The sequence below is a fragment of the Salvelinus alpinus genome, chromosome 25 (genome assembly GCF_045679555.1).
Source record: "Salvelinus alpinus chromosome 25, SLU_Salpinus.1, whole genome shotgun sequence".
Taxonomy (NCBI): Eukaryota; Metazoa; Chordata; class Actinopteri; order Salmoniformes; family Salmonidae; genus Salvelinus; species Salvelinus alpinus.
Window position 1 is genome coordinate 3872 of NC_092110.1, and position 15802 is coordinate 19673.

General features: G+C 41.4%; 1 protein-coding gene across 3 annotated transcripts in view; it reads right to left on the minus strand.

Annotated features, from left to right (window-relative positions):
* Window positions 1–9897: 9897 nt before the first annotated feature.
* The window catches only part of LOC139553146 (uncharacterized), a 49018-nt gene continuing 43113 nt past the window's right edge, over window positions 9898–15802 (minus strand). For all 3 annotated transcript variants that reach the window (XM_071365113.1, XM_071365114.1, XM_071365112.1), the window contains one exon: window positions 9898–11389. In XM_071365113.1, coding sequence (XP_071221214.1) covers window positions 11264–11389 — 126 coding nt within the window. In that variant the 3' untranslated portion in view covers window positions 9898–11263. The remainder of the gene's footprint in view (window positions 11390–15802) is intronic.

Consider the following 15802-nt stretch of genomic DNA (forward strand, 5'->3'; position numbering starts at 1 on the left):
TCTAGTTACAGATTGGTAGACCCGATTTGAAATCCGACTTGTTGCTTGAAAAGCAGAAGAGTAGGGGTAGATTTTATATAGAAAACATTGTTTTCTGTAAAATGTTGGGAAAGGGGTCAAAACGGCAGTTGTTTGTGAAAGTTGTTTTGAATTTAATGAATCTGCTAACTTCTGACATTTTTTACCGAAGCCAGAAAAACAGGCGAAGGGTTACAAAAATAGCTGTAGTTACAGATTGGTAGACCCGATTTGAAATCCGACTTGTTGCTTGAAAAGCAGAGGAGTAGGGGTAGATTTTATATAGAAACATTGTTTTCTGTAAAATGTTGGGAAAGGGGTCAAAACGGCAGTTGTTTGTGAAAGTTGTTTTGAATTTAATGAATCTGCTAACTTCTGACATTTTTTACCGAAGCCAGAAAAACAGGCGAAGGGTTACAAAAATAGCTCTAGTTACAGATTGGTAGACCCGATTTGAAATCCGACTTGTTGCTTGAAAAGCAGAAGAGTAGGGGAAGATTTTATATAGAAAACATTGTTTTCTGTAAAATGTTGGGAAAGGGGTCAAAACGGCAGTTGTTTGTGAAAGTTGTTTTGAATTTAATGAATCTGCTAACTTCTGACATTTTTTACCGAAGCCAGAAAAACAGGCGAAGGGTTACAAAAATAGCTCTAGTTACAGATTGGTAGACCCGATTTGAAATCCGACTTGTTTGCTTGAAAAGCAGAAGAGTAGGGGAAGATTTTATATAGAAAACATTGTTTTCTGTAAAATGTTGGGAAAGGGGTCAAAACGGCAGTTGTTTGTGAAAGTTGTTTTGAATTTAATGAATCTGCTAACTTCTGACATTTTTTACCGAAGCCAGAAAAACAGGCGAAGGGTTACAAAAATAGCTCTAGTTACAGATTGGTAGACCCGATTTGAAATCCGACTTGTTGCTTGAAAAGCAGAAGAGTAGGGGTAGATTTTATATAGAAAACATTGTTTTCTGTAAAATGTTGGGAAAGGGGTCAAAACGGCAGTTGTTTGTGAAAGTTGTTTTGAATTTAATGAATCTGCTAACTTCTGACATTTTTTACCGAAGCCAGAAAAACAGGCGAAGGGTTACAAAAATAGCTCTAGTTACAGATTGGTAGACCCGATTTGAAATCCGACTTGTTGCTTGAAAAGCAGAGGAGTAGGGGTAGATTTTATATAGAAACATTGTTTTCTGTAAAATGTTGGGAAAGGGGTCAAAACGGCAGTTGTTTGTGAAAGTTGTTTTGAATTTAATGAATCTGCTAACTTCTGACATTTTTTACCGAAGCCAGAAAAACAGGCGAAGGGTTACAAAAATAGCTCTAGTTACAGATTGGTAGACCCGATTTGAAATCCGACTTGTTGCTTGAAAAGCAGAAGAGTAGGGGAAGATTTTATATAGAAAACATTGTTTTCTGTAAAATGTTGGGAAAGGGGTCAAAACGGCAGTTGTTTGTGAAAGTTGTTTTGAATTTAATGAATCTGCTAACTTCTGACATTTTTTACCGAAGCCAGAAAAACAGGCGAAGGGTTACAAAAATAGCTCTAGTTACAGATTGGTAGACCCGATTTGAAATCCGACTTGTTGCTTGAAAAGCAGAAGAGTAGGGGTAGATTTTATATAGAAAACATTGTTTTCTGTAAAATGTTGGGAAAGGGGTCAAAACGGCAGTTGTTTGTGAAAGTTTAAAAAACACATGGTAGTGCAATTAATAAAACTGCTGTAACGTAAGTTCCATACTGAATAAACCTTCTCCGCATTTGACAAGCAGAGAAGTAGAGGGAAGTTTTAATCCAATATATTTTTGTCAAACTCTTTGGTTTAGTGGTCAAAATGATAGTTGTTTTGAATTTAATGAATCTGCTAACTTCTGACATTTTTTACCGAAGCCAGAAAAACAGGCGAAGGGTTACAAAAATAGCTCTAGTTACAGATTGGTAGACCCGATTTGAAATCCGACTTGTTGCTTGAAAAGCAGAAGAGTAGGGGTAGATTTTATATAGAAAACATTGTTTTCTGTAAAATGTTGGGAAAGGGGTCAAAACGGCAGTTGTTTGTGAAAGTTGTTTTGAATTTAATGAATCTGCTAACTTCTGACATTTTTTACCGAAGCCAGAAAAACAGGCGAAGGGTTACAAAAATAGCTGTAGTTACAGATTGGTAGACCCGATTTGAAATCCGACTTGTTGCTTGAAAAGCAGAGGAGTAGGGGTAGATTTTATATAGAAACATTGTTTTCTGTAAAATGTTGGGAAAGGGGTCAAAACGGCAGTTGTTTGTGAAAGTTGTTTTGAATTTAATGAATCTGCTAACTTCTGACATTTTTTACCGAAGCCAGAAAAACAGGCGAAGGGTTACAAAAATAGCTCTAGTTACAGATTGGTAGACCCGATTTGAAATCCGACTTGTTGCTTGAAAAGCAGAAGAGTAGGGGAAGATTTTATATAGAAAACATTGTTTTCTGTAAAATGTTGGGAAAGGGGTCAAAACGGCAGTTGTTTGTGAAAGTTGTTTTGAATTTAATGAATCTGCTAACTTCTGACATTTTTTACCGAAGCCAGAAAAACAGGCGAAGGGTTACAAAAATAGCTCTAGTTACAGATTGGTAGACCCGATTTGAAATCCGACTTGTTTGCTTGAAAAGCAGAAGAGTAGGGGAAGATTTTATATAGAAAACATTGTTTTCTGTAAAATGTTGGGAAAGGGGTCAAAACGGCAGTTGTTTGTGAAAGTTGTTTTGAATTTAATGAATCTGCTAACTTCTGACATTTTTTACCGAAGCCAGAAAAACAGGCGAAGGGTTACAAAAATAGCTCTAGTTACAGATTGGTAGACCCGATTTGAAATCCGACTTGTTGCTTGAAAAGCAGAAGAGTAGGGGTAGATTTTATATAGAAAACATTGTTTTCTGTAAAATGTTGGGAAAGGGGTCAAAACGGCAGTTGTTTGTGAAAGTTGTTTTGAATTTAATGAATCTGCTAACTTCTGACATTTTTTACCGAAGCCAGAAAAACAGGCGAAGGGTTACAAAAATAGCTGTAGTTACAGATTGGTAGACCCGATTTGAAATCCGACTTGTTGCTTGAAAAGCAGAGGAGTAGGGGTAGATTTTATATAGAAACATTGTTTTCTGTAAAATGTTGGGAAAGGGGTCAAAACGGCAGTTGTTTGTGAAAGTTGTTTTGAATTTAATGAATCTGCTAACTTCTGACATTTTTTACCGAAGCCAGAAAAACAGGCGAAGGGTTACAAAAATAGCTCTAGTTACAGATTGGTAGACCCGATTTGAAATCCGACTTGTTGCTTGAAAAGCAGAAGAGTAGGGGAAGATTTTATATAGAAAACATTGTTTTCTGTAAAATGTTGGGAAAGGGGTCAAAACGGCAGTTGTTTGTGAAAGTTGTTTTGAATTTAATGAATCTGCTAACTTCTGACATTTTTTACCGAAGCCAGAAAAACAGGCGAAGGGTTACAAAAATAGCTCTAGTTACAGATTGGTAGACCCGATTTGAAATCCGACTTGTTGCTTGAAAAGCAGAAGAGTAGGGGTAGATTTTATATAGAAAACATTGTTTTCTGTAAAATGTTGGGAAAGGGGTCAAAACGGCAGTTGTTTGTGAAAGTTTAAAAAACACATGGTAGTGCAATTAATAAAACTGCTGTAACGTAAGTTCCATACTGAATAAACCTTCTCCGCATTTGACAAGCAGAGAAGTAGAGGGAAGTTTTAATCCAATATATTTTTGTCAAACTCTTTGGTTTAGTGGTCAAAATGATAGTTGTTTTGAATTTAATGAATCTGCTAACTTCTGACATTTTTTACCGAAGCCAGAAAAACAGGCGAAGGGTTACAAAAATAGCTCTAGTTACAGATTGGTAGACCCGATTTGAAATCCGACTTGTTGCTTGAAAAGCAGAAGAGTAGGGGTAGATTTTATATAGAAAACATTGTTTTCTGTAAAATGTTGGGAAAGGGGTCAAAACGGCAGTTGTTTGTGAAAGTTGTTTTGAATTTAATGAATCTGCTAACTTCTGACATTTTTTACCGAAGCCAGAAAAACAGGCGAAGGGTTACAAAAATAGCTGTAGTTACAGATTGGTAGACCCGATTTGAAATCCGACTTGTTGCTTGAAAAGCAGAGGAGTAGGGGTAGATTTTATATAGAAACATTGTTTTCTGTAAAATGTTGGGAAAGGGGTCAAAACGGCAGTTGTTTGTGAAAGTTGTTTTGAATTTAATGAATCTGCTAACTTCTGACATTTTTTACCGAAGCCAGAAAAACAGGCGAAGGGTTACAAAAATAGCTCTAGTTACAGATTGGTAGACCCGATTTGAAATCCGACTTGTTGCTTGAAAAGCAGAAGAGTAGGGGAAGATTTTATATAGAAAACATTGTTTTCTGTAAAATGTTGGGAAAGGGGTCAAAACGGCAGTTGTTTGTGAAAGTTGTTTTGAATTTAATGAATCTGCTAACTTCTGACATTTTTTACCGAAGCCAGAAAAACAGGCGAAGGGTTACAAAAATAGCTCTAGTTACAGATTGGTAGACCCGATTTGAAATCCGACTTGTTGCTTGAAAAGCAGAAGAGTAGGGGTAGATTTTATATAGAAAACATTGTTTTCTGTAAAATGTTGGGAAAGGGGTCAAAACGGCAGTTGTTTGTGAAAGTCTCAACGGCTTCTGAACACAAGGCATAAATGTTTGACCCTTCTGTCGACTCCACCCACCTGCAAACTTAGCAGCAACACACACACCGGTAACTGTCGCCTCAGTGTTTACCCCCTCTCCAGATTGCATACAACTTGTGTTTTACCATATTTTAATTAACTTTTTGGAGTAAATGGCAACATTATAGAGGCTGAAACAGACTGAAACTGGTAAAACATGCCATGTTTTCCTCATTGTGAAAATTATGAAATTTTGATGTTTATGTGGTAGCCAGTTTGCAGTTGACTCGTGGTAACCATTGCCTCCTTTTTTCACGATAATCATGAAATTGAAACAACTTGGTGAATGTTTTGCATTACTTATCCTTGAACAGTGTGAATAAGGACAGGTCCCATTATGGTTTAGATATCAGTCCTCAGATTCTGGTAAGGCTCACCCTCTTGTACATAACAAAGATAGCCTGCACTTAAACCTAGTCTCTCACTGAAATTTGATTTGGCCCTATCGTATGTCTGATGACTTTACATAATACAGCGAAATATTTAGCTTTAGCGCAGATATTCACTCATCTGAGGTCAGCTTTGTTACTTTGGCTGCTCTCTTGCAGCTAAGCCCACCTGACGTCCGAACAGTATGGGTTCCCTGCTGGGTTTCACTCTGTCGATTGCTGGCGTAACCCTCTTTCAAAGGAGAGTGAGCGGGGCGGAGAGGGAGGGAGAGCATTGAAGCAGCTTTGCAGGCCATCTGGACACTTGTGTGGCATTACCAGATAAAACGCAAGCTGATAATGAGTCGTCAACAGTAGTTTGTGTGTGTGTGTGTGTGTGTGTGTGTGTGTGTGTGTGTGTGTGTGTGTGTGTGTGTGTGTGTGTGTGTGTGTGTGTGTGTGTGTGTGTGTGTGTGTGTGTGTGTGTGTGTGTGTGTGTGTCCTCCCCTCCAAAGTCTCTTTTTAACCAGATCTTCATTACGAGTGAGTGATTCAGCGTTTGGCAGGCTGGTTTGTGTGTGAAATAGGGTTTTGTGTGTGTGTGGCAAGCTGCCTAGAGTAGGATTATTCTGCCTCAGAAATACCACACGGCATTTCTTCCTGTGCTCTTCATTCTCTCCCTCTTTCTCCTCCTCCACCTCACTACTATTCTATCCTATCCCCTCCTTCAACTCAGACTTAAACCTGGAAGGTTAAAAGTATTACCCTTTCCAAAAGTCACATATTTTGCTACTTTATATTTGTACAATAAAGTTGAACACAGTACTTTGCCCACGGATTGTTAAGATTTCATCTTTGAAGGTTTGCAGTGAATATTAATTTCACCCCAGAAATAGCTACATGTTTGTAGCCATTCGTGCCGTCTCATCTCCAGCTCAACCACTCCATCCATATCTACCACTCAATTTTCACACTCCCTCTCTCCCAAAGCTTCCACCCTCCCCATCTGCCTCACTACAGGCCCTTTTCTCACAGCCAACCCAGTAGAGTGGTGCTGACGTCAGTGGCTCTCAAACACACACACACTGACGGTAAAAAGCTTGCAGGATTGGCTTGCACCATTTGGTGAGATGTTCTATTGTGACCCAGTGAGGAGGGTTGTGAACCTTGCAGTCTTGGCAGGCTTTGATGTGATACAACAGAAGTCCTGCCTCGGTATACTATGCCACCACTCAACCTCTGCACATACAGAGACACATACTGCTGTTAAATAGTCATATACTGTATGTTAATCTTGATTCTTAATATTAATATATACAGTGGGGAGAACAAGTATTTGATACACTGCCGATTTTGCAGGTTTCCCTACTTACAAAGCATGTAGAGGTCTGTCATTTTTATCATAGGTACACTTCAACTGTGAGAGACGGAATCTAAAACAAAAATCCAGAAAATCACATTGTATGATTTTTAAGTAATTCATTTGCATTTTATTGCATGACATAAGTATTTGATCACCTACCAACCAGTAAGAATTCCGGCTCTCACAGACCTGTTAGTTTTTCTTTAAGAAGCCCTCCTGTTCTCCACTCATTACCTGTATTAACTGCACCTGTTTGAACTCGTTACCTGTATAAAAGACACCTGTCCACACACTCAATCAAACAGACTCCAACCTCTCCACAATGGCCAAGACCAGAGAGCTGTGTAAGGACATCAGGGATAAAATTGTAGACCTGCACAAGGCTGGGATGGGCTACAGGACAATAGGCAAGCAGCTTGGTGAGAAGGCAACAACTGTTGGCGCAATTATTAGAAAATAGAAGAAGTTCAAGATGATGGTCAATCACCCTCGGTCTGGGGCTCCATGCAAGATCTCACCTCGTGGGGCATCAATGATCATGAGGAAGGTGAGGGATCAGCCCAGAACTACACGGCAGGACCTGGTCAATGACCTGAAGAGAGCTGGGACCACAGTCTCAAAGAAAACCATTAGTAACACACTACGCCGTCATGGATTAAAATCCTGCAGCGCACACAAGGTCCCCCTGCTCAAGCAGGCGCATGTCCAGGCCCGTCTGAAGTTTGCCAATGACCATCTGGATGATCCAGAGGAGGAATGGGAGAAGGTCATGTGGTCTGATGATTCAAAAATAGAGCTTTTTGGTCTAAACTCCACTCGCCGTGTTTGGAGGAAGAAGAAGGATGAGTACAACCCCAAGAACACCATCCCAACCGTGAAGCATGGAGGTGGAAACATCATTCTTTGGGGATGCTTTTCTGCAAAGGGGACAGGACGACTGCACCGTATTGAGGGGAGGATGGATGGGGCCATGTATTGCGAGATCTTAGCCAACAACCTCCTTCCCTCAGTAAGAGCATTGATGATGGGTCGTGGCTGGGTCTTCCAGCATGACAACGACCCGAAACACACAGTCAGGGCAACTAAGGAGTGGCTCCGTAAGAAGTATCTCAAGGTCCTGGAGTGGCCTAGCCAGTCTCCAGACCTGAACCCAATAGAAAATCTTTGGAGGGAGCTGAAAGTCCGTATTGCCCAGCGACAGCCCCGAAACCTGAAGGATCTGGAGAAGGTCTGTATGGAGGAGTGGGCCAAAATCCCTGCTGCAGTGTGTGCAAACCTGGTCAAGAACTACAGGAAACGTATGATCTCTGTAATTGCAAACAAAGGATTCTGTACCAAATATTAAGTTCTGCTTTTCTGATGTATCAAATACTTATGTCATGCAATAAAATGCTAATTAATTACTTAAAAATCATACAATGTGATTTTGGGGATTTTTGTTTTAGATTCCGTCTCTCACAGTTGAAGTGTACCTATGATAAAAATTACAGACCTCTACATGCTTTGTAAGTAGGAAAATCGGCAAAATCGGCAGTGTATCAAATACTTGTTCTCCCCACTGTATCTGCAGATGCCTTAACTGCATATAACCCACATACCAGGTGCACAAGCTGCACACACACTCTGCAAATACACACAGTTACATAAACAAATACTGTATGCAAGCACATACTGTAATCACATACATTCAAATCCCACTTCCCCACCCACTCCTAAGGTGTATTGGGAAGTGTCCTGCTGGACCTCCAGACAGGTTTGGCCCTGGGCTCTAGCTCCAGGTGGGCAGATTGGAACCAAAAATTGCTCCTGGCATTTCTAACACACCACCCCATTTTATTCCTTGAGGCCCACATTATTAGTCAGAAAATTCAAATTTTGTGTAAAAATACAAACAAAGTTAAATAGGCCCACTAGGCAAAAAATGGACCAGTCTGCCCCTGGTTCCAGATCCACCTCTGTTTTATTTTAATTTGTGATACAGCCTGGAATCAAACCAGGGTCTGTAGTGACACCTCTAGCACTGAGATGCAGTGCCTTAGACCACCGCGCCACTCCGGAGCTCTAAGCTCCTGGCCCAGCACAGTTGAACCATGCTGCCTGACCTATATTAGGATTCCTCAACTGGCATTCCGTGGGCCGAATTTGGCCCCCGGGTGGTTTTATTTGGCCCCCCAAGTTTTCAGAACATTTTTTTTTATCTCCAAGTAATTTTAATTTTGGAAATCTGTTCTATTCCCACAAATAATAGAGATACGTGATCGTACACAAATGTAAGCAAGATTTGAAATGATTGTTTTAATCAAATATCTGTTTGGGCTGCATGCAGTCCATTTGAGTGACCCAGGATTCAACTCCCAGAGCTCCACCAGTACTGGGGCTAGAGATGAAGTAGGCCAGGAGCTGAGTGGGCCAGGGCAACAAGGACGGCCACACAGAGTATAGAGACACGGAAGAGATAGCATGGGAGAATATCCTCATTGAAAATAAATTATTAAGTTGTTTTTGGATTCACCTCCTGCATTGAAATGGAATTGACACCAACCCTGGTACACAGCTACAGTAATACAAAATGGTAATCTGTGTCAATGCATGTAGAATTATTCCCTGTAATGTGCTCTGCTCTAAAATGGAAATTGCGAGGACAATTATTTGATGACAGCACTGTACAGTGCATTTGGAAAGTATTCACACTAAGTTGTTAGAGATGTTTGCAAATGTATTAAAAATAAAAAACTGAAATATAGCATTTACATAAGTATTCAGACCCTTTACTCAGTACTTTTTTGAAGCACCTTTGGCAGCGATTACAACCTCGAGTCTTCTTGGGTATGACGCTACAAGCTTGGCACACCTGTATTTGGGGAGTTTCTCCCATTCTTCTGCAGATCCTCTCAAGCTCTGTCAGGTTGGACGGGAGTGTCCCTGCACAGCTATTTTCAGGTCTCTCCAGAGTCTTGGCTGTGTGCTTAAGAGTCATTGTCTCTTTTGGAAGGTGAACCTTTGCCCCAAGTCTGAGATCCTGAGCAGTTTTTCATCAAGAGTCTCTCTGTACATTGCTCCGTTCATCTTTCCCTCGTTCCTGACTAGTCTCCCCACAGCATGATGCTGCCACCATGCTTCACCATAGGGATAAAAATGGACCAGTCCATAAAGGCCTGATTGGTGAGGTGTTGCAGAGATGGGAGAACCTTCCAGAAGGACAACCATCTACACAGAGGAGCACTGTCAGCGACCATCGGGTTATTTTTGCTTTGTCATTATGGTGTATTGTGTGTAGATGAGGGAACATGTTGAATGCATTTTAGAATACGGCTGTAACAATGTGGAACATGGGAAGGAGTCTAAATAATTTCCGAATGCACTGTATATTGTATATTGACGCAAATGTAGAAATGTAAAAATAAAAATCACTCCTAAGAATCAAGAGGCCACAGGGCGTTTATTTGTTCAGAAGTTATGCGAGGGACACAGCAACATCACAGCAATCACAGCAGTAGAAGAGCTTGGTTACGGTGACGACACTGTTTTGATCTCAACATGTCCATCAAGGTATACATTCATATGCATAAAATAGGTTGTCATGTCACTTGAGAAAAGGTTTTTCATATCTGTCCTCTGATTACCCTAGCATATCGACTCTACAGTTAAGACTACTTTCAGTTTTACATTCAATCCATCAGGAATGTCATTCAGAAGCATAATGTTGGTTGTCTCATACAAGAAAAGAAGGTACGGGTTAGAAATTTCATGTCATGTCAGTAGATTTCATATACTTCCCTTAAATGCTCACATACTGTTCTTTTCTACAACTCAGCACAGTGAAATGCATGCAGGAAAAGAGGACAATGGTTTGCCTCTACAGTGAAAATTAAACTCAGACAGGTTGAGGCAAAAAAAAAAAATTTTTAAGGTTATCGCGAACTACGATCATACATGGCGAAGTAGCTTATTACCTGGACAATTCAAATAACATCCACAAATTGTAAAGCAGACAGACAACATCTACTTTACTTTCAAATGACAGCATGTGTCAGGCGTGCCCTCTGTCACCACAACCTATTCATGTGTATTAGGACAGATTGTCAGGCAAGTTTCCCTCTAACTGGTTGATACATACAAAGAAATAGACTCTACATATATTGTACAGCTTGCAATGTATCAAGAAACCCTCTGTTAATGAGTGGTCCTAATGAGCTTTTTTCCAGTCGAGACAATGAACCTGTCTTGAGTTTGATTGACCCTTGATTGTCATCAAGATTCATTTCTCTTGTGAATATCAAATGCATCGGAGTAGTCTTTGAACGCTTTCCAATGCTTGTGTTGTCCTTTGAAAATATATTTGATAGTGAAGTCCATTTTCTGAACAGACATCCAAAAGACAGCTGTTAATGTATGAAATATCTGAAGTGTCCTTAGAACTAAGAGCTTGAGTGAAGCGGTGTATTTTCAAAGAGACTTCTATTGCAGCCTTGTCATTCCCCAGTACATACAATCTGCATGTCTCACATCATTCAATATCAGGGTTAAGATCACACCATTCTTGATGTGTCTTAGATGCTTCTGTCCGTTGAGCAGTTGTCCGAGCAAGAGCATGACTTGACAGAGTGGGATTACCTGAGAGTACAATATTAACCTTTCAAACATTGGCTTTGTCAAATTGTCCTATCGGTCATTATTACTCATTATTTAGCACAGTCTCATCTTCAAAGCTGAGACAAGTTATAGTCTGGGGGTCTCCTATAGAGTCAATAAGTGTGTGGGGGGGGGGTCTGTTGGTGTTATCCCCTCACATACATGGGCGGTCTTCGGACGGAGTCAGTGGACTGCAAGGAGGGACCGTGCTGAGGGACCGGAAGGCAAAAATGGAGGGATCGTAGGCATACCTGGGTAGAGGGCGAGTGCCAGTCAAGTTCTGTGGACAGAAAAAGAGAGAGTATGGTTAACCAAAGGAAGGAATAGTTAGTGTTTTGGCTAATCTGTTTTTTTCTATCCTCTATGAATCTGGGTAGATGGAAAGAGCAGGGCTTACCTTGCTTCTCTAGGCATTAGTTAGTGGTAATATACTGGTCAGCCACCCAGCTAGGTCAGAGTTCGAGGCTAATGTGATACTAGCTGGTGCCCTCTTACAGAGCCAAGATTCACAGTAGGCAGAAGAGAATTATTTATGGGATGGAGCCCTTTCATTCAACTAGGCTGGATGGAGTAGAAACTAAGGCAACAATTTACACCGAGTTGTCCCTATGCCACGGAGTTACCCTAGAATGACTTTGGTAATCATTCCATTGCAACCAGAATAACTGCAGATAGGGTACATAAAGCAATAATTGAAACTAAATTTCTCACTAAATTCTGCTTCAACTGAGCTTAGAACAATTACTTTAGTGACTTTGAATAGTGACGCCAAGAACTGAAACATTCCTGTTAAGTATATCTGATATTTCTGCAAGTGAATGACAAATGTAACCAAAACCACAGACATGCAGGAAGAGAACTGAATGGAAGAGTATGATATTTCATTTCTACATTTTCAATGAGACTTTATATTCATAACAGGGCTAGTGACATAACACTGTTCCACTGCATACTGTACAGAGCCCTGGGCAGGACTCGCACTCTTCTCTGTTGTGAAGGACTGCAGGGTATGTCTAAAATTAGCCCCAGTCGTTTTCCCCTCGACAGGAAATGGCTTTGTGTCATTTGGCAGTGAGGCAGCACTTTCTCCGGCCTACTCAGGGGGGTAGTGGAAGTTCTAGGGTGAAAGATTGACCTACAGTATCACAAGGCCCCACACACTGTAATCAGGAACTGGCCTCCGTGGATAGAGGGCAAACAGAGGAGAGTGAGAAAGTCTGGGGTTTGTGCGATTCATTCTATCATCCTCCTTCCTCTCTTTTAATCTCTCCCTCAACCTGAACCTGTTTCTCCACCCCACATCCCTTCAGTATCATATTTCTCTGCCTTCTCCATCACCTCAATATACTGTGCATGCTGTTACTGTAATGTGCTGACTTCCACATCAAGTGTAAAGTGCATTAAAAGTTAAATAAAGCTCTGCAATACCTTGGGGTAAGTTTTTCTGACCAGCAGCTCTAATAAGATGTCATTTAGGTCTCCTCTTCACTCCCGTATCCTGACCTGAGGCTGGATCAAAGCACACTAATATTGCCAGCTAGCACGATAACGCTAACTTTTAATGGACACATTGAGGTGATGCCAGTCTCACGCCTCTTAACAGGAGTCTTTCATCCAGCTCTGCATCCCTCTGTCTCGAACTTGCTCTTCCACTCACAATCCCCCCCTCTCTCTTCCACCTCCTCTTCGGGGGTTGAAACCAGATACTGCTCTTGGCGGCTACATCCCTGGGAAAGAGCTCTCTCCACCTCCCACCTCCTCCTACTCTCTCCCACCCCCAGAGTTGAAGTTTAAGGAGTAGGGGAGAGTGGGGTAAGTTGGGGTAACTTGTTACTAGGAAAGCATAAACAAAATGGAGTCTGTGAAGGAAGAAACCACATGGAAAAAGTGGTAAGCAAGTTGTCCAAAAAACAGACTTTCACAAAGTCAAAAGGCTAAACCAAAGTAGATCGTTGTAAGATTGTTTTGTTTATTAGTTGGTCTCTCGACAAGCTTCAAAATGTCCTAAACCTAGCATGAAAGTGCATCCTTGTAGTTGTGCTCTCCTTGAGGTTCTTGAGAGAGTCCATTTGAGCAGCAGCAAGGAATGAAAAAAAAAGACTGAATGATACTGATGAGGTACATTGACAAAAAAGAAAATGAACATGTACAGTGCATTCGGAAAGTATTCAGACCCCTTGACTTTTTCCACATTTTGTTATGTTGCAGCCTCATTCTAAAATGGATAAAAACAATCTACACACAATACCCCATAATGACAACGCAAAAACAGGTTTTTAGACCCTTTAATTCAGCATAGCCAGCAGCATACCACCCTGCATACCACTGCTAGCTTGCTTCTGAAGCTAAGCAGGGTTGGCCCTGGTCAGTCCCTGGATGGGAGACCAGATGCTGCTGGAAGTGGTGTTGGAGGGCCAGTAGGAGGCACTCTTTCCTCTGGTCTAAACATTTTTTTTATCCCGTCTTTCGGATGGGGTGTTAAACCCGGTGTCCTGGCTAAATTCCCAATCTGTCCCTCAAACCATCACGGTCACCTAATAATCCCCAGTTTACAATTGGCTTATTCATCCCCCTCCTCTCCCCTGTAACTATTCCCCAGGTCGTTGCTGTAAATGAGAACGTTTTCTCAGTCAACTTACCTGGTAAAATAACGGATAAAAACTGTGCCTTTGGCAGCGACTACAGCCTTGAGTCTTGGGTATGACGCTAGCTTGGCACACCTGTATTTTGGGGAGTTTCTCCCTTTCATCTCTGCAGATCCTCTCAAGCTCTCAGGTTGGATGAGCAATGTTGCTGCACAGCTATTTTCAGGTTTCTCCAGAGAAGGTGAACCATCGCCCCAGTCTGAGGTCCTGAGCAGATTTTCATCAAGGATCTCTCATTTATCTTTCCCTCGATCCTGACTAGTCTTCCCAGTCCCTGCAGCTGAAAAACATCCCACAGCATGATGCTGCCAACACCATGCTTCACCGTAGGGATGGTGCCAGGTTTCCTCCAGACGTGACGTTTGGCATTTAGGCCAAAGAGATCAATCTTGGTGTCATCAGACCAGATAATCTTGTTTCTCATGGACTGAGTACTTTAGTTGCCTTTTGGCAAACTCCAAGCGGGCTGTCATGTGCCTTTTACTGAGGAGTGGCTTCCGTCTGGCCACTACCATAGAGGCTTGATTGGTGGAGTGCTGCAGAGATGGTTGTCCTTCTGGAAGGTTCTCCCATCTCCACCGAGGAACTCTGGCTCGGTCAGTGACCATCAGGTTCTTGGTCACCTCACTAGCCAAGGGCCTTCCTCCCCCGATTGCTCAGTTTGGCCAGGCTGCCAGCTCTAGGAAGAATCTTGGTGGTTCTAAACTTCTTTGGAGGCCACTATGTTCTTGGGGACCTTCAATGCTGCAGAATGTTTTTGGTACCCTTCCCCAGATCTGTGAATGGACACAATCCTGTCACGGAGTTCTACAGACAATTCCTTCGACCTCATGTCTTGGTTTTTGCTCTGACTTGAACGGTCAACTGTGGGACCTTATATAGACAGGTGTGCCTTTCAAATCATGGCAATCAATTGAATTTACCACAGGTGGACTCCAATCAAGTTGCAGAAACATCAAGAACAATCAATCGAAACAGGATGGACCGGAGCTTAATTTCAAATCTCATAGCAAAGGGTCTGAATACCTTTTTTTTCCTTTTTTTTAATAGTAAATAAGGTATGTTTATTTTTGATACATTTGCAAAAAAAATCTAAACCCATTTTCACTTTATGGGGTATTGTGTGTAGATTGGATGAAATAGTTTTTTCCTCATTTTGGAATAAGGCTGTAACGTAACAAAATGTGGAAAAAGTCAAGGGGTCTGAATACTTTCCGAATGCACTGTACCTGTGTGAAAGAGAGGCTCTGATGACATGGAGTCTGAGCTTGCTAAACATATTAAGAATCACGCAAACCAGTTTCATGGACTTAGGCAACTTCTCTGCATTTGAGGCTGCTATGAATTGGCACATCATCCCTGTCCCAGACAACTGGTCAAGAAATGAAGGGTACGTGATTTTCAACAGAGATCTACATCTGCATGAAGTGATACATTTAAGATATACAATATACCACACCCCTGTCATGACGTTGCCTGTTTAGGTACATAAAGCCCATCCCCCTCTCCCTGCCTCCCCCTTTCCTCCTTCAACCCATGCTGTGGTCACAGAGAGACGTCGTAAATTCCTGAGAATCTCCTCATGGCCAAACAGTATTAGAGAGAGGGTAAACTTTCAGGACAAAGGAAGTTTCTTCCACCTCACAGAACTTGAGGTACGAACAGATTTCATGTTCCGGAAAAAGTATAAAAGATCGGTGAAGAGTCCAGCTATTAACATGTCCGTTTGTCCCAATGTGGGAAACTCATGGGAGACGGTGTGGCTACATCACCATACCGCTGTTTATATAATAACCTCAGATATGAGGTTTACATCTGTTTGTTGTATAAAATGAATGAGTGAGTATGATACTGTTTGTATAATTGTGTAATATGATTTTGGACTGTTTAATGAAGAAAAATACAAATCCCTTTTGATTTGAACTAAATCCAAGGACCGCCCCTGAGCCCAGTTAGGGTCAGACATCCTGGGACAACCCCTTTCTGCTATCCGAATAAAAGCCCAACTCTGAGAAATTATCAACAGACCATGTTTTTCTCCATAGGAG